This window comes from Dromiciops gliroides, chromosome 4 (genome assembly GCF_019393635.1).
Source record: "Dromiciops gliroides isolate mDroGli1 chromosome 4, mDroGli1.pri, whole genome shotgun sequence".
NCBI lineage: Eukaryota > Metazoa > Chordata > Mammalia > Microbiotheria > Microbiotheriidae > Dromiciops > Dromiciops gliroides.
Window position 1 is genome coordinate 240,504,711 of NC_057864.1, and position 18,410 is coordinate 240,523,120.

At 36.5% G+C, this 18,410-nt stretch overlaps 1 protein-coding gene across 1 annotated transcript; it reads left to right on the forward strand.

The window, feature by feature from the left end:
• The first annotated feature begins 13,731 nt into the window (after positions 1-13,731).
• LOC122755889 (putative olfactory receptor 2W6) lies at positions 13,732-14,670 on the forward strand. The gene has a single exon (XM_044004817.1). It carries the CDS (start codon positions 13,732-13,734, stop codon positions 14,668-14,670), a length of 939 nt encoding a protein of 312 aa, XP_043860752.1.
• The last annotated feature ends 3,740 nt before the right edge of the window (positions 14,671-18,410 follow it).

The following is an 18,410-nucleotide window of genomic DNA, read 5'->3' on the forward strand; positions in this document are numbered from 1 at the left end:
ACTCCAGGGCCAGTGCTCTATCCACTGCACCATCTAGCTGCCCCCCGGTCCTCTGTTTTTTAACCTTTTTGCCAATGACTTTCATAAAATCTTACTATAGATAGCACATTCACTATTTTTCAAATAACATAAAGCTGGACAGATAACTAACATATTGCAATACAGAGCCAGGATCTAAAGAGATCTTGACAGGCTAGAATATTTGTCTAAATTTAATATAATGAAATCCATTAGAGATAAATGTAAAGTTATGAAGATTCAGTTTCACAAGAAAAAGGAGAGAGAATCCTGGATAGACAATAGTTGTTTTGAAAAAGATCTGGGACTTTTAGTGGACTTCAAGCTCAGTAAAAGTCACCAGTGTGATGTCTTAGCCAACAAGCTAATGGAGTGTTGTGTAGCATAGTTTCCAGGAAGAGAAAAGTGAAAGTGCTATTATATTCTTCCAGGTCTGTCAGACCTCATCTAGGATATTATGTTCAGTTATAGGTACCACAGGTTTAAGAGGTCATTAATAAGTTAGAGAGTACTCAGAGTAGAGCAACCATTTGAAAGAACTGGTCATGTTTAACCTAGAGAAGAGAAGATTTAAGAGAGAGGGTACATAATACCTGCCATTCAATGAGATCATAATCCAGATAATTTTACTATTCTCTGGGCCACATATCTCCATATTTTTCTTCCTTCCTTCCTTCCTTCCTTCCTTCCTTCCTTCCTTCCTTCCTTCCTTCCTTCCTTCCTTCCTTCCTTCCTTCCTTCCTTCCTTCCTTCCTCTCTTTCTTTCTTTCTTTCTTTCTTTCTTTCTTTCTTTCTTTCTTTCTTTCTTTCTTTCTTTCTTTCTTTCTTTCTTTTATTTTTGGTGAGACAATTTGGTTAAGTGACTTGCCCAGGGTCACACAGCTAGTAAGTTTTCAATTGTCTGAGGCTGGCTTTGAACTCAGGTCCTCCTAAATCCAGGGCCAGTGCTTTATCCACTGTGCCACCTAGCTGCCCCTATTCTTATGAAAATTATGAGGGCAGCTAGGTGGTGCAGTGGATATAGCACCAGCCCTGGAGTGAGGTGGACCTGAGTTCAAAGCCAGCCTCAGACACTTGACACTTACTAGCTGTATGACCCTGGGCAAGTCACTTAACCCCCATGCCCCGCCAAAAAAACAAAAACAAAAAACAAAAAACAAAATTCATAAGAATAGACTAAGACACTTTATCAAATAATTTTTTCCAACATCTAGGTAAAGAAGAGCTGCAAAATTAACCTCATTTAATTATTTAATATGTGGTAAACAAGGAAATAGGATTTTCCTGGCATTGCTTATTCTGTGTGAAGTCATCTACACACTCTCTCTCTCTCTCTCTCTCTCTCACACACACACATACACACCACTGCTTCTTTTTCCATATTCTTTTAACCATCATTTAAATAATATATCATAACAATAGAACCGTGACTGGCCCAGGGTGTTGAAGTAGTCCTCTCCCTTGAATATGCTGTTTCCTCCTTTTAGTTATCTCTGCCCAAAGGCCTGGTCTTTTGATTGGTGACCTCCTGGCTGGTAAGAACAACTATTTCATTATAGGCCCCAGTTATACTCACCTTACTCACAGCTCAATTCACTCTCTGGACTGTTCTGTCTCTGTACCAACAGTTTTATACTAATATAGGTATCTTCATTCTCCCTTCCCCCATCTGCCTTCCAAGGTGCTTTCTCTAACCACCCCCTCCATTTTCCATTTATGTTTTAAATACCCATATTAGGACATAAGCTTCTTGAGAATAGGGACCATCATGTCTTCTTTATTTGTATCCTGGTGCTCAGCACAGTGACTGGAACACAGTCAATGATTAATAAATGTTTTCTGTATATAGTATGTAAGATCCTTTAGTGAAGAGACTGGCTCTCCTTTACACCATTATCCTCAGCTCTTCGCACATATCCTGACATGTAATAATAATTTATTAAGTTTTTTTATGTATTCATTATAGGATGTTTTAAAGATCAATGATAGTAATTCACATTAACCAGCTCTTTTAGAACCTGAGAATATACTTCCTTTGGTGTATTTGATATGCTTTTTAAAAATAAAAGCATTTTATTATTTTCCAGTTACATGTAAGGATAGTTTTCAACATTTATTTTCATAGGATTTTTAGTTCCAAATTTCTCTTCCCCCCTCCCTTCCCTTCCCCCTCCCCAAGATGGAAAGCAATCTTATTTGGTTATGTATGTACAATCATATTAAACATTTCTGCATTAGTCATATTGTAAAAGAAGAATAAAAGCACAAGGGGAAAACCTCAAAAAAGAAGAGAAAAAACATCAAGAAGTAGAAACAGTATGGTTCAATCTGCATTCAGAGTCCACAGTACTTTTTTCTGGATGTGGAGAACATTTTCTATCATAAGGTCTTTCAAATTGTTTTGGATTGTTGCACAGTCATTCACCTCTAGATTGTGTTCAGGCATATTTTAAGATGTAGGTAGTTCTAACCAATAGAAATATCTGGTAGGCAACATATATAGGTATGTGCCAGTTTTCCTCTCTCCCAGAAACATGTCCCCAAGTGTCTCCCATGTGGGTGACCCCATCTTAGGTAAACTAGCCAAACCCCAATCCATCAAACCATGTGCAACATGTTTTCTCTATCATAAACTCTATGGTAGAATGGTCACTTCTCCCCCCTTCCCATATTCCTAACTGATCAATATACTACAACAAAGATACTAACATTTCTACATCAGAAGTAAATTCTTCCCTATTGGGGAGTTAAAAAATTTCCAACTTACCATATCAAAAGGAGCCAAAAAATTATTAGCTGCTGGTTTTGCCATAATGATAGCGGTAGCAGATATATCTCACCAGATTTCCAAAGGGGTACATGACACATAAAAAGTTTAAAAACCCCTGTTATAAGGTTACTTTCCATATATTTAGTATGTACCTTACATGTAATGACATATATGTGGTCTTCCCCATTACAAGGTAGGCTCCCCAATGTGAGATTTAAAATTGGATATTAGATCATAAATCTACCCTACTTAACCTTTCCCTTAATTTATCTCCCAGACTAGTAAATGGAAGAAGCTTCTGGTTTTCTAGATAGACCATTTATTGTATGGTAGTCACAAGGTGATGTTGATTAGGATAGGAAAGTAGAAACACAATACAAATCGTCTTAAGTCTAAACTTAGTCTATATTCTGTATAAAACTCACCAAAAGAGAAGGCCACCTTTGGGAGATAGAGACCATGTCAAGCACGTGCTGCTGCTAACCGTGAGCCAGGCCCAGTCGAACTCTCATCAGCATCAGCCTGTGCAGCACAGTCAGGAGACCAGCAGAGCAGGAAAAAAAAGCTCCACTTCTGTTCTCTCCTTGCCTTTTAAGCTCCCACCCCGGAAGTCGAATGCGAATGCGTAGCAGGCAGTCTGACGTGCGCAGCAGGCGGGCTGGCGTGCGTAGCTCATGCCGTTGGGCTCCTCCCCAAAAGGGTGGTCCTTCAAAAACTGGTGTCTTTCAGTTATCCTAACCGACTGTTAAAATACTTTCATATTTTTTTACCACACCAAGGAAGACAGTTTCCCCCCTTTCTTTGTATTCCCAGTGCTTAATGAAGTTTCTGGCCTATAGTAAGCATGTCACTTGATTGATTAATCTAGTCCAATCCCTTAATTTTATGGCAGAGGAAGATGTAGCATAGAGAGGTCAGTCAGTCAAAAAATATTTATGAAGTACTTCCTATGGGCCAGAAATGTGTTAAGCAATGGGAATATCAAGTAAGAAAGAAAAAAAAGTCCCTGCCTTCCTGTATGTTACTGGGGGAGACAACATGTAAAATAATAGGTCCATACTTTCTTGGGGGTAACATTCCTAGAAAATGGCACAAAAGTAAGAAATGCAAATGTTGATACCTTGTACCTATGGAAAATAGGGTGTTAGGTTCCCCTGCCCGCCAAAAACCATAATCTCACTATAGATTGCTAGAAATACACTTTTCTCCCTACAATTCTTTATAACAAAATATTAATTCTGATAAAAAGCACTTTTCCTAATACAGTAAGCATGAAGTAGCCCATAAAATTCAGAACAAAAAAAAAATTGGTAACATGCAAAACATTTTTCTCTCTAGTAATTCCTTAAAATTATGTGAACTTTTGTGCTTAGATCTCAATATAAATATTGATTTTAGACAATGTTCATTTTCATAACACATGAAATCTAAAGTACCATAAATACTTTTCTCCTTTTGTAGATATAATGTATTATCAATTATTTAATACCAAAGTCCCTAGAGACTAGCTGCAGACATTCCAGCATGAAGTTTATGTGATACCTTTATTTTCTCACTAAGCCACATCATTGACTTTGCATGAGTATACTTAGAGCCCCAAAGGGGCTCTACATTTTAGTCGCATAATTGCAACACAATATTTGATTTTCAAAGACAAACAATTAAAATATGCAATGAATGCTTGGGGAACTCTTTACAGTGATAGGGTGAACAAGCTGCTCATATCAATGTGCACATCCCAACTCTTATTTTTTTCTCTACTGCTCATAGCTGCAAAAGATGTGGTTGACAACTCAAAAGTGAAAATGAGATTACTAATAAAATCACGTGAATGTTTGAAGGCATGAAAGTTAAATGTGTGAATGTTGAAGATCAACTCTATAAGTTGTATATAGAGACTACATGAAAGGTAACTTGAGAGGATTTGGCACAAGCAACTGAGGGTACTCAGAAAAGTTTCCTGGACTGATGCTTAAAGGAATTTTATTCTGAATCTTAAAGGAATCTAAGGAAAATTAGGGGTAGATGTGAGGGAGCACAGCATTCCAGGCATGGGGGACAGACAGAATAAAGGCACAAAGGAAGGAGGTCAAGTGTCATGGGTGAGGAGCAGCAAATAGTTCAGTGCATCTGGACAATTGAGTGTATGGAAACAGGGCAAGCTATGAAGATCTCTGAATGTCAAACAAAGGAGTTTCTATTTGATCTTGGAGTTAGTAAGGAGCCACCAGAGCTCACTGAGCAATAGGGTGATATGGACAGACTTAATCTTTAGAAAAATTGCTTTGACAGCTAAATAGAAAATGTGTTGGAGTGTGGTAAGACTTGAGCCAGAGAGAGTGGTTAAGAAACCTATTGAAATAATTCATGTGTAAATTGATAAGGGCAAGTAGCATGATAATAGTTGTATGAATAGAAAAAAGGGACTTGTACACAAGAGATGTTATGAAAGCAAAAATGACAAGATTTGGCAATTGATTAGCTATGTGGGATGAGCAAAGGAGCTAAGTTTGTGAGCTAAGGCTAGTTAACTGGGAGAATGGCGGTGCCCTTAACAGTAAAAGGGAAATTGGGAAGATGAGAAGGTTTTGGAGAAAAGTTAACCAGTTCTTTGAGAGACCTACAGGACATCAAATTAAAATGTTCAAAAGACAGTTGATGATGTGTAGCTCAGGAAAGATACTAAGATGATATAAACATTTGGAAACCATATACAAGATATTGAATTCATAGAAGTGGATGAGCTCACTAAGTGAGATAACATAGAATGAAAAAGAGAAGAGGGAAAGTGTCACATGGGTAGTTAAAGACAGAGGCAGGATTTAAATCCAGGTAGGGGTGTGTGTGTGTGTGTGTGTGTGTGTGTGTGTGTGTGTGTGTGTGTGTGTGTTTTCCCTATATATCTTTGATATCAAATGTTAATTAGGGATATTTGGTACAAGTATTTTTTCAAGAATTGCTGATATTGTTCTATCACCATTGATTTAATTCATGCAAAAGCTTTTAAATCTTACTGAACTGAAATTGTCTTTTTAAAAAATCTTTCCCTTATTTGGTTAAAATTTTTTTGCCTATTCATAGCTATAAAAGATTCTCTCTCTCTCTCTCTCTCTCTCTCTCTCTCTCTCTCTCTCTCTCTTCCCCTCTTCAAACTTTGTATATTCAAGACATAAGGGCATATATCCATTTTGAGCTTATTGTGGTATATATTGGTAAATGATGAAGATTATTTATATATTTTATTACTATCTAAAAGTATTTAATTTTCTTCTATAGGGTCAGTTTGAGTTATTTATATGGTACTTTGAGATTTAAAAGTGCTTTACATATGCTAATTCATCTGATCCTCACAACAACTCTGTGATAGATGCTAATATTGTCTCCATTTTATGGCTGAGGAAACTGAAATTATTAGTTTAACTTATTCATGTCACATAGCCAGTAAATGTCTGAGTCAGGATTTGAAATCAGGTTTCCTGATTTGACATCCTGCATTCTATCCACTATGATACCTAGTTGCATGTTCAATATCCTACTTACCTATGAATTCTTTTGAAGGAGTTACTCGAATTCTTATATTGTGTTGAATGTTTACTTTTTTTCATTAGTGCTTAGATTCAATTTGACAGGATAGAGGTTTTTCTTTATAGGGAGAATGGCAGTAAGGATATTTTTACTTTTCAGAATACTAATTATATTTTTTTCCATTCATTTTTATAAACACTTAACTATCTAGTGTTATTTTTGGAGTGAATTTTTCATTCTTTCTGCCTACAAAAGACATTGGTGTTTCTTAATAAGATAAATGAGGTCTCTTTTTATTGGTGTTCTGCGGATTCTCTTTATAATCTTACTTTATAAACTGCTTTCAAAATTTATGAATGGTTTTCCTGTGATTTCCTAAAGTATAGTTTTCAGTTTTTTCATTATATTTTCTTCAAAGACATAATAGTTATCCCTTCATACTCTATCATCAAGTTCAGTATCCTTGTACTCTCATTGGTTCTTTCAATATTATTATTTTTTTAAAAATTTTGTTTAGTTAACTTTTCCTCTGCCTCTTCATTTTCATATTCAATCTTTCTACTCTCTTTTTAGACCTCTTGTTTTCTTCATTATAAGCTTCAGTTTCTATCCTTATTTCTTTGATATTTTTACCCAACTCATTGATTACTCTTCTGAATAATTCTGTAGATTCATGGAGTTGCTCAATTTTCAGTCCAGGTAATTTTTACAGAATTAATACAATAATTTTATCTTTCTTGGAGGGATTTTTACTTAATTTCCATTAAGCCACTCGAGGTGGCTTTTTTATTTTATTAATTTCCTCTTTAGTCAGCTTTTATCTGTATCATTACTCTTGATTTTTCTGTGGTGTCTTTTATGTGAAACTGACTTTTAGCATCACTTTTTCCTATTTCCCTAATCCTATTTTGTCCTTTCTCCAGAATCTGCTTCAAGTTATAAATATATATATGTATATATATCATCCCTTTATTTTATAAAGAAAAAATAAGTCCCAGAGAGCTTAAATGATTTTTTCCAAAGCCAAATATCAAGTTAGTGATGAAGTTGGAAATAGAAGTCAGTTCTGTTGGTTCCCAGTTCTATGCTTGTTACTTCACATAACAAAGGCCACAATCCCTACCCAGGTTTATTGCCAATGTTCACTGGAGATGTTTTTTTGTTTGTTTGTTTGTTTGTTTGTTTGTTTTGTTTTTAGTGAGGCAATTGGGGTTAAGTGACTTGCCCAGGGTCACACAGCTAGTAAGTGTTAAGTGTCTGAGGCCGGATTTGAACTCAGGTACTCCTGACTCCAGGGCTGGTGCTCTATCCACTACACCACCTAGCTGCCCTTTTTTTAAATTAAAGAACTATATGGTGAAGGATAATCAGCTTTTTCTAAGGCACATATATTATTCATTAATTGGATCTGCCCACCTTGTGAATTAATTATTTTTTGGCCCATGTAGTCTTTTATTTATTCATTTCATTTCATTTCATTTCATTTCATTTCATTTCATTTCATTTCATTTCATTTATTTATTTATTTATTTATTTATTTATTTATTTATTTATTTATTTGTCTGTCTGTCTGTCTGTCTATCTATCTATCTATCTATCTATCTATCTATCTATCTATCTATCTATTTATTTATTTATTTCAGTGAGGCAATTGGGGTTAAGTGACTTGCCCAGGGTCACACAGCTAGTAAGTGTCAAGTGTCTGAGGCTGGATTTGAACTCAGGTACTCCTGAATCCAGGGCCAGTGCTCTAACCACTGGGCCACCTAGCTGCCCCCATTTAATGTTTTATTAATAAAATTCTACTTAATAAAAATCTATCCCATTAATACCTCCCTTTATGAAAAATTTTAAAAGCTTGAACAAAGCCACCTAATAAAGACAGCCTTTGTCACTGCAAATCATATAGCATTCAGCATTCATAGTTGACCATTTCTTTAACAGAGAGGAAGGTATGTTACAACCTTCAGTTAACCCCAATTGCCTTAAACATCCAGGGACATTGCCAATCATCCTGATATTTATCTTGCCACTGGACCCAGATCACTCTGGAGGAGAGAATGAGGTTGGTGACTTCACATGGCCCTCCCTCACTTAAATACAATTCACTGCAAGTCATGACATCTCCCGATATCATGGTCCTCTTCAAAAATGAAGGACAAACAACAGCAAATGTCCAGTAGTGAGACTGGTGGATGGGTCAATGATATAAACATTTTAACAACTTTCCCCACATAATGTCAAATTGGTTTCCAAAACTATTGCACCAATTTATCAATAGTGTATTGGGTCTTTATATTCCCCAAAGTTGCATTAGTGTTAATATGCTAAGGGAATACTAGAGAAGGCTCTCTTAGGTTTTTTTTTGGGGGGGGGATGGGGGATGGTGAGTCTTAGGGGCTGGAGGTGTGGCATTCTACATTGCTGCTAGAACACATAAGAAGCTCTTTTTGGTAGCTTGCACCTCTTGCTCTTAGATAGCTCTCTTTCCTGGGAGAGGTGCCTGCCAGTGTACCTTCCCATCCATTCTCCAAGGTCCCATCTTATCTGGGTCTTGGAGATGGAAGGAAATGATGTCTATTATCTCAAGGTGGCATAGTTAATGTCCTCTCAATCTCTCTCTCTCTCTCTCCTCTCTCTTTCTTTCTTTTTTGAGCCTGAAAGGAATGCTGATTCATCCAACTTCCTGTTCATCTTAAACTTCTCCATTCTCAGAATATTTCTCAGGACATGTCTCTTCTTTCTGTCTCTACTTTGATCATACCTTTAGGACTCCTAATTGATGTCACAAAAATAGAAAAAGTATTGGGACTATTGATGTCATATATGTGAATCTATGGTCAATTTTGGTGAGTTGAATTTGTAATATATGGATTTTCAAATATTGTAAATACTTTCAAAACCAGCTATTGGAAATTACTACATGTTAGAGCATAAACTGAAATATCTATATTTTGTGGAGAGTAAAATCACATGAGTCTTCACTTTTCAATCTAAAATGGGGCTTCTAAAAGTTATATTTACCCATATCTTGACCAAAATAGAAGTAAATATAACCCCATCTGAAAAGGAAATAATTTCATATTCTGAGAGTACAGTGTTTGGAAATAGAGTAAAATCTACAGAATTTATTATAGAGTAGATCTGTAACCTATCTTCACTCCTTAACTATCTATGAGTTTTTAATCTGTAGTGAGATACAAATCTTCTTTCTTTAGAGAAGTCTTGAGCTTAGGAGGTTTTAGAGCTCTTTCCCTAGAGGTGTTGAGGGTTAGGCATCATAACTGTTTCCCTGTAAATATATTGGAGTTCTGCTTAGGAGAAGGCTGACTTTTCAGGGTCATAATATTTTGAATATCAAGAGAGAGTGACTCTATTACAAGAACCTAGAAACTATGTGTATAAAATATGAACTTCAGAATTCATGATCAAGATGATGAAGAATAATAGATGATACTATTTCCTATGAAATTTAAGACTCCATATGCCTCATTGGCTTTATGAAATAGCTAATCTCAGATCTGTGAAACTGTCCACTTCTGCCACTCTGCTGTGACTTGTTATTCTGCTTTCTAAATCTAGGGTATCAAATCCCATTTCATCTCTTTGTTCATTTAGTTAGATAATGGAAAAGGGTTAGGGCAGAATTATGAACTGAAAGTCAAATGAAAATGATTTGTGAAAAATGAGTAGATATTAGGCTAGAACCATAGAGAGATGCCTCCTTGAGGGATAAGTTGTAGAAGGTAAGGAATCTATCTTTAGATTTTTTAAAAAGTAGAAAATTACTTCAGTGCTACAAGAGATAATTGAACTACAATTAATGCTATGTATTACTATTGAATTTTTTGGCAAGGTGATTACTATGTAACTCTAAAACTAAAAGCTACATTTTTATTCATAAGACTAGAGTATAATAGTTTTAAAATTCAAAGGAATCTTAAAGAATTGGTCATGATCATCATTTATGACTGAGGTAACCAAGTCAGAGAATTTAAATTACTTCCTCAAGGTTACATAAATATTAATTAGTAGAATTATTATTTCAAGCCATGTTCTATGAGCCCAAATGTATTTTTCCTTAAAATATTCAGAAAGAGGAAAACAAGTTATAGGTCCCTAAAAATTTCCTAATGTCATTTCAATAGCAAACATTAATTAAATATCTCTATGTGCCAGGCACTGTACTAAGTGCTAGATGTGACTACTGAATCATCAGTGATCTTTAAAAGCCCTTGGATAGTAGAAGAGCAGAAAGATAGCAGAAAGACAAATATCCTGATTTTCAAAGAAAAAAAATAGAAGAGAATCTACAAATTATAATAGGGTGTGCCCAACTTCGATTCCTAGGGAAAAATTAAATGAATGTGTTTGTCACACACACACACATGTATGTATGTATGTATGTATATACATATATATAATGTATTATCAAAATGATGGTAAATAAAAATCTAGCAAATTTTAAAAAAAGATAGGAAATAACCACTATGGCTTCTTCAGGATTAGATCATGTTAGATTAATCCATTATTATTTTTTTTCATTTTCCACTAGGCAGGACCAAGAGAATTATATTGATATAGTTTATGTAGGTGTTGGCAAAGAATTGGATAAAGTCTTATTGATATAGAAATGTGGGTTAGATAACAGTAAGACTAGCTAATGAATATTTGGTTGAATGACTGGATCCAATTTCATTTGATGTCACTTTGGAAATAGCTTTATACTCATTTGTTCCTCAAAGATCGAGAGCTTTAAGGGACCTCAGAAGCCATCTATTTCAACTCCCTTGTTTTTTAGTTGAGGAAATTGAGACACAGGGGAGATTAAATGATGTCACCAATGTCTCATAGGCAGTAAGCAATAGACCCTTGCTATTTAAACATTTCTATCAATCACCTGGACAAAAGCATGGTTGATATGCATGGAAAATTTGCAGATGGCAAAAATCTAGGTGAGACAAAACTAGCCAACACACTGGATGACAGAATCAAGATTCTTAAAAGATCTAAAAAAGATAGAACCATATAACAAGATGAAATTTGTTGATAAATATAGTCTTACACTTGGCTTCCAAAACTCAATTTCATTAATATAAGAAGGGGAGATATGTTTAGACAGCAGTTTGTCTGAATAAAATATCTATGTGTTTTATGAACTTCTCTATTTTGGTCAATAATGTGATGGACCAAAAAAGCTAGTGTGTTTTTCAGCTCCAATAGTTAATCAATCGAAATTTATTAAGGGCATACTGAGGCATTGAACTAATTTTAGAGAATACAAGAAAGAAGCAAAAACACTCCCTATCCTCAAACAAGCTTACATTCTAATGGGGGTGACAATATACATGCAAATTGGTATGTACACAACAAATACTGAAAAGCTAGAAGGAAGCCTAAGGGGGCCAGCAGACCAGAAAATACTTCCTTCAAAAGCAAAGGTTAGGAGGGAGAGTATTCCAGGTATGGGAGATAGCCAGTTTAAAGGAACACTAAGAGCATCATAGGTTCCAGGACAAAGTAGGCAATAGTGCTGTTGTATTATCTTCTGATCAGTCTAAATATAGGGCTGTGTTCATTTCTAGAAACAACATTTTGGGACAGTTGCTGGTGAAATGATTTAGTGGAGAGCATCTGGAATGATGAAGGTTCTCAAATATGCACCCCACAAGAATCTGTTGAAGAAACTAGGGATGTTTGGCTTGAGGAAGAATAGATTTATGGGAGATTTGAAAGTCATTATGTAGGAGAGGGATCATACTTCATCCATTTGGCACCAAACTAGAAGCAATGAATGTAAATTACAAATAAGCAAATTTAGTCTTGATATAAAGAAATATTTCTTAATACTTAGAACCACACTAAAGTAGAATGGGCTTCTTGGAAGGTCCTTTGTCCTCTGTTATTAGAGGTCTTTGAGCAAATGTTGGGTGGCTCCTAGGTCAACATGATATATCTGAAAGAGTATTAACTAGGGAGTCAGAGGATCAAGAATCAAAATCTTGCCTCATATTATTAATACCTCTATTTCTTTGGGTAGTCTCTTAACTTCCCTGTCACCTACAAAATGAGAGTGTCAGTTTAAATTATCTCTTAGATATCTTCTAGTTCTAGATCTGTGATTCTATGTATAGCAGCCGTCCTAGAATCACTGTCTGAAACCATGCAAGACTGGTAGGTTATATTCCCAGAGAACAATGACTTGATACACCCCTCTGGGTTCTAGGGATAACCATGCAAGTAGATAGAGTCAGCCCAAAGGAGGAGTTATATGTGGACATTTGTAAGATATGTCAGGTGTGAGATGACTTTTGAAATCTCTTTTAACTCCAAGATTCTGTGATTTTATGGCAAAGTATCTATTCACTTAATCTCTTTAGTCCTCCTCCTTATCATTTGGAAAACAGAAATAATAATAATGTGAGTTTATCCATTGAGGTATTTGTTTGCTTTAGGACAGTACTTTATAAACTATGAAGTGATAAATAGGTGGCTACTAGACCATGGCTAGAATTCCAGTCTTTAGATTAGAAAATGATCAAGAGTCTTTTGGCCAAAGATGGTCAGGAAATCTGGACATTTAAGTAGGTATCAATTTCCTCTTAGTAGGCACAGGGATAGGAATAGACCTATGATTTCTCTGGTATAAGGGATTTCCTACTGAAGAAATTCTCTCAATTAATGCAAGTAAGTACCTTTTCTGTAACATATAGAGAGTTAACATATAGAGAGCAGTGAGAAATTAACTGAGTTGTCCCCTGGAATAATGGCTTGAGCGCCAGCCATAAGGACAAGGATATTTGATTCAAATCTAATATCTGACATACACTAGCTGCATGCATTTAACTTTTGAGCACTGAGAGGTTAAGTGAGTTTCCTGAAAGTTAACTGGAATCCTATCCTCTCCCATACTAGGTAACACCCTGATAATTAGAGGTATTTAATATAATCAAAGCCACTAACACTATTTATTTGGTGTTAGCCAAGAGAATTAGGGACACAATACTTAATGATTTGATTAATTTGTTCAGATCAGAACAATTGTGTAATGGTGCTTATTTCTCTGACTTACAGATCCTGGCCAACATGTATTTTAGAAAGCCAAAGAGTTTATGTGGGAGTAGGATAATTTAACACTTTTCATCAGTAACAGTAGTCCATTGAAAATCTTTGGATTCACAAGTGTGCAGCTTTGAAGCTTGAATTGTATTCTGTGGACCTGAAAAGGGAACTAAGACTATGAGTTGTAATTGACTGTCAAATGCCTATGTTACAGAACCTCAGAATTGTTTAATCCATTCCTTCTGGAGCTACTGAATAAATGCCCTGTGCCTTCTAAGAATGGACTTATTCTAACCTTTTTTCATGACTTTCAGAGATACTTGTATTCCCCAATAGGTGATGTTTTGTCATAGGCTATGGAAAGAAGCAACAACAGCTTCTTAGAAGGATTTATCCTGGTGGGCTTCTCAGACAGACCCCATCTGGAGATGATTCTTTTTGTGGTTGTCCTATTCTTCTACCTCTTGACCATCCTGGGGAACATGACAATCATCTTCCTGTCTGCCCTAGATTCACGGCTTCATACCCCAATGTACTTCTTTTTAGCCAACCTCTCCTTCCTTGACATGTGCTTCACAACAGGCTCCATCCCACAGATGCTCTACAATCTCTGGGGTCCAGATAAAAGCATCACTTACCTAGGTTGTGCCATTCAACTCTACTTTGTCCTGGCATTGGGTGGGGTAGAATGTGTACTTTTGGCTGTTATGTCCTTTGATCGCTATGCTGCTGTATGCAAACCATTGCACTACACTGTCATTATGCACCCAAGACTTTGTGGACAGCTGGCCTCAGTGGCGTGGTTGAGTGGCTTTGGCAATGCACTTATCATGGTGCCCCAAACTCTTATGCTCCCCCGTTGTGGGCATCAGCGGATAGACCACTTTCTCTGTGAAATGCCAGCACTGATTGGCATGGCCTGTGTGGACACTATGGACCTTGAGGCTTTGGCATTTGCATTGGCTATTTTTATTATCCTAGCCCCCCTTATTCTCATTCTCATCTCCTATGGAAATATTGCTCGGGCAGTGCTAAGGATCAAATCAGCTGCTGGGCGGAGAAAGGCTTTTAACACTTGCAGCTCCCATCTCATTGTGGTCTCACTATTCTATGGGACTATTATCTACATGTACCTCCAGCCAGCCAACACTTACTCTCAGGATCAAGGCAAATTCCTCACCCTTTTCTATACCATTGTCACCCCTAGTGTCAATCCACTCATATATACACTGAGGAACAAGGATGTCAAAGAGGCTGTGAAGAAGGTGCTAGGGAAGGGCTATGACAAGGGTTAGTCAGGGTTAGGGATGATCTCCAAGTCCAAATTTTAACTCTATATACAGAAATAGTAATATAAAAGAAGGTTCAAGAACAAATGGATTAGGAGCAGCTAGATGGCACAGTGGATAAAGCACTGGCCTTGGATTCAGGTGGACCTGAGTTCAAATCCAGCCTCAGACACTTGACACTTATTAGCTGTGTGACCCTGGGCAAGTCACTTAACCCTCATTGCCCTGCAAAAAAACAAAACAAAACAAAAAGAACAAATGGATTAAATAAATCTGTAAAGGAAATGTCAATGGTCTAGAACTCTAGATGGTTCTTCCTGCCTCCTTTTACTGGTTCTGAGCACCACCAGTTCTGGAGACCCTCAATATGCTGCAGTGTGAGGATTTGTCAATGGGTGTATCACCACCTTCTTCTGCTCTTTGCATACATTCCTTTAGATATATTCTGGAGGAATGTATATTTAAGTCACTTGTGGGAGGGTCAGGAAAAGGAATAGGAATGCACAGAACTAAAATCAACATGCTTATCCATCTCAAAGACATATGCTGAAATCTCTTTTTATCCTCATCCTTCCAGAGCCTATTCCTTTCCCCCTTCTGGCACTCTTGATACTTGACTCCATAGATAGCTATGCATAAGCAAGGTGTTATATGATTCATGAGCATATACATCTCAGGATCAGGAGGAATGTTGAAAGGAACTCTAGGTAACACAACATTTGACCTTTTGTGATTGAAATGTCTTTGGTTTCTTCACACTTAAAACAGTAATAGCAAACTACTTCACTGGGTTGTTGCAAAGGTGACTTCATTAAAGGGAATGTGGTAAACTGAAGCTCCAAGGTTCTTTCAGTGTTTTACAAATTATTTCTTATGGGCTGGATACAGTTCCATTATGCCAGGCCATGAAATTATGATCCTGAGCTTAAGAAGTCTGTAGGTGAAGCTTCCAGTAAAAAGGACATTTCTACAACTTCACTTGGGAGTAGTGATATAAGTAGGATGTACCTTGAACTCAGCACACACTGCTATTCTCCACAACCCCCTGCAAAATATGAAGGAATACCAAGACCATGGAGTAAGTGTCCAGATGCTTAGGGGATGCCACGTTACACAACTATCCTGACAAAATGAAGATGCCCTTCCCATCTCTATACATATGACAGTGAATCTCCAATGGATGACAATTAGGCTATAGAATCATAGAACCTCAGATACTGGAAGGGGCTATATGTTTAAACTTCTCCCTGATACAGAAAATTCCTTTGCAATATTCCTGATAAGTTTCCTAAGGCTTAAGTGGACTGATGCTGAGTGAAGTGAGCAGAACCAACATTGTGTGATGATCAACTGTGATAGACTTGGCTCTTCTCAGCACTGCAATGATACAAAACAGTTCCAAGGGACTCATAATGGTAAATGTTCTTCACATCCAGAAAAAAGGACTGTGGATTCTGAATGCAGATTGAACCATACTGTTTCTACTTTTTGTTTTTTTCCTTTTTGATGTTTTTCCCTTGTGTTCTGATTCTTCTTTCACAACATGACTAATACAGAAAAAAAGAAGTTTCCTGGCCTCTACATGAATAACCCAAGTAACTTGATACTCCATAAGAGAGCTCATGTCATTCCTGGACATTTCTAATTATTAATAATTGCTTCCTTAATAACCAATACTGAATTCACTGTATCTACTACTCTCTGGTACCTTTTCTGCATTCCAGAGCAAATAGAACTATTTGTTTGTCCATGTGAAAAACCTTTATAAAGAGCAATTGGATTCTTGATAGATTTTCTCTCTCCAGATTTCAACATGGAGACAAATATACATTGTTCCAATGGCTCTAATAACTCAAGGGAAGACAAATGTGAATGACTTGTTGTGTTCCATTACTTGGTTTTTGGGAGGGGGCGGGGAGGAAGGGGAATCTAAACCTATGATTTCAAAAGTGGTGGTGTTACATAGCAGAGAACCTCTTCAACCAATGAAGGTTGTCAATTTTTCTGAAATTTGAGAGTTGTCTGGAGCTCTGAGAGTTTAAGTGATTTCTCCAGGGTCACACGGCAGATGTCAGAAGAAGACTTGAAATCAGGAATCTGTAGATTTCTCCAAAATTCAGATCATACCCACATTTTACAAGAGACTTTTCTTGAACTCCTCATGTGCTAGTACAACCTCTCAATTACCTTACACCTATTTTGTAGATTCTTAAATATGATATGTTTATCTCCACCAATAGAATCCAAACTCCCTGAGGACAGGAACTGTTCCTTTTTTTCCCTTTGTATCTACAATGCCTAGCCCCCACACTAGGAATATATCCAAGAGAGTTGGATCCAACCCTAAATCATAGCAGTCATTCAGAGACTAGCTTATAGAAAGCCAATGCTGGTCCAACCAAAGTTGCTTCCAAAAACCCTCAGTGTTGGTTAGAAGAAATCTATTCAATCCTCTAAATTATATCTCATTTCCTTCCTTTTTCTTTTGCATTTCAGGCCCAGAGTTCTGCCCTGGAATATTCCCTTTCCCCCTTTTCAATCAGTCAACAAGTATTTAAGTGCTTAATATATAACTGGCTCATAACTAAAAGCAAAGTATAAAAATAAAGCAAAGCAAAAATGTAACTCATTCAATGTGACCTGTGAGTATGTTGGTAAGTTTGAAAAAATACTCAACAAAGTGCTGGACAAGAGGGAAATCAGTGGTAGCTACTTTGCAATTTTATTATTTTTAATAAATAAACCATGTGGCCAAGAAAGGTTGATTACCCTTGTATTATAAGCATAAAGGATGAGTATTGAGTTAGGAAATTTCCCAAAAAGTACGGGTGGAACCTCTAGAGTTAAAAATTACTCTATCTATTTTGAGCAATATATGGAATTTGACACTATTGATTACCTTCTCCCATTAGGTGTTTTATGGCACTGTTTTCTCTTGATTATACTCCTTCCTTTGAGTTGCCTCCTTCTCAGTCTCCTTGGCTGGATAAAATCTATATCACACACCACCACCCCCTTACCTATTGTTGTAGTCCAAAGCTCTGTCCTTGGCTTCTCTATATGATCTTGCTGAATTCCATGGGTTCATCTGACACTTCTAGACAAAAGATGACCATCTCTTTGGTGTTGGCCACAGTCTCTCTCCTGAACTCCAGTCCAATACCACCAGCTGTACCTATCACAATATCAGGTATACAACAGTTACTTAATAAGTGCTTGTTGATTGATTGGTCCTGAACAATAATTTTATATCATACCCTAGATTCCTTTATAACCCAGGTCAATGACGGTTTAATAGATAATGAAGTAATATCAATATTAAACATGTATGAGCCAAGAGGTATAGCATCCAAATTCTTAGGGGAGAAGTTAAATGAGTTACAAGAGGAAATAGACTGCAAAACTATACTAGTGGGGGATCTCAATCTTCCTCTCTCTGAATTAGATAAATCTGGCTACAAAATAAATAAGACAGAACTTAAAGAGATGAATAGAATGTTAGAAAATGTAGATATGATTGATGTCTAGAGAAAATTGAATGGAGATAGAAAGGAATATGCCTTCCTCTCAGCAGGACATGGCACATATTCAAAAATTGACCATGTATTAGGGCACAAAAACCTCATAGTCAAATGTAGAAAGACAGAAATAGTGAATGCATCCTTCTCAGATGATGATGCAATAAAAATTACATGTACCAAAGAGCCATGGAAAGGTATTCTCAAAATTAATTGGAAACTAAATAA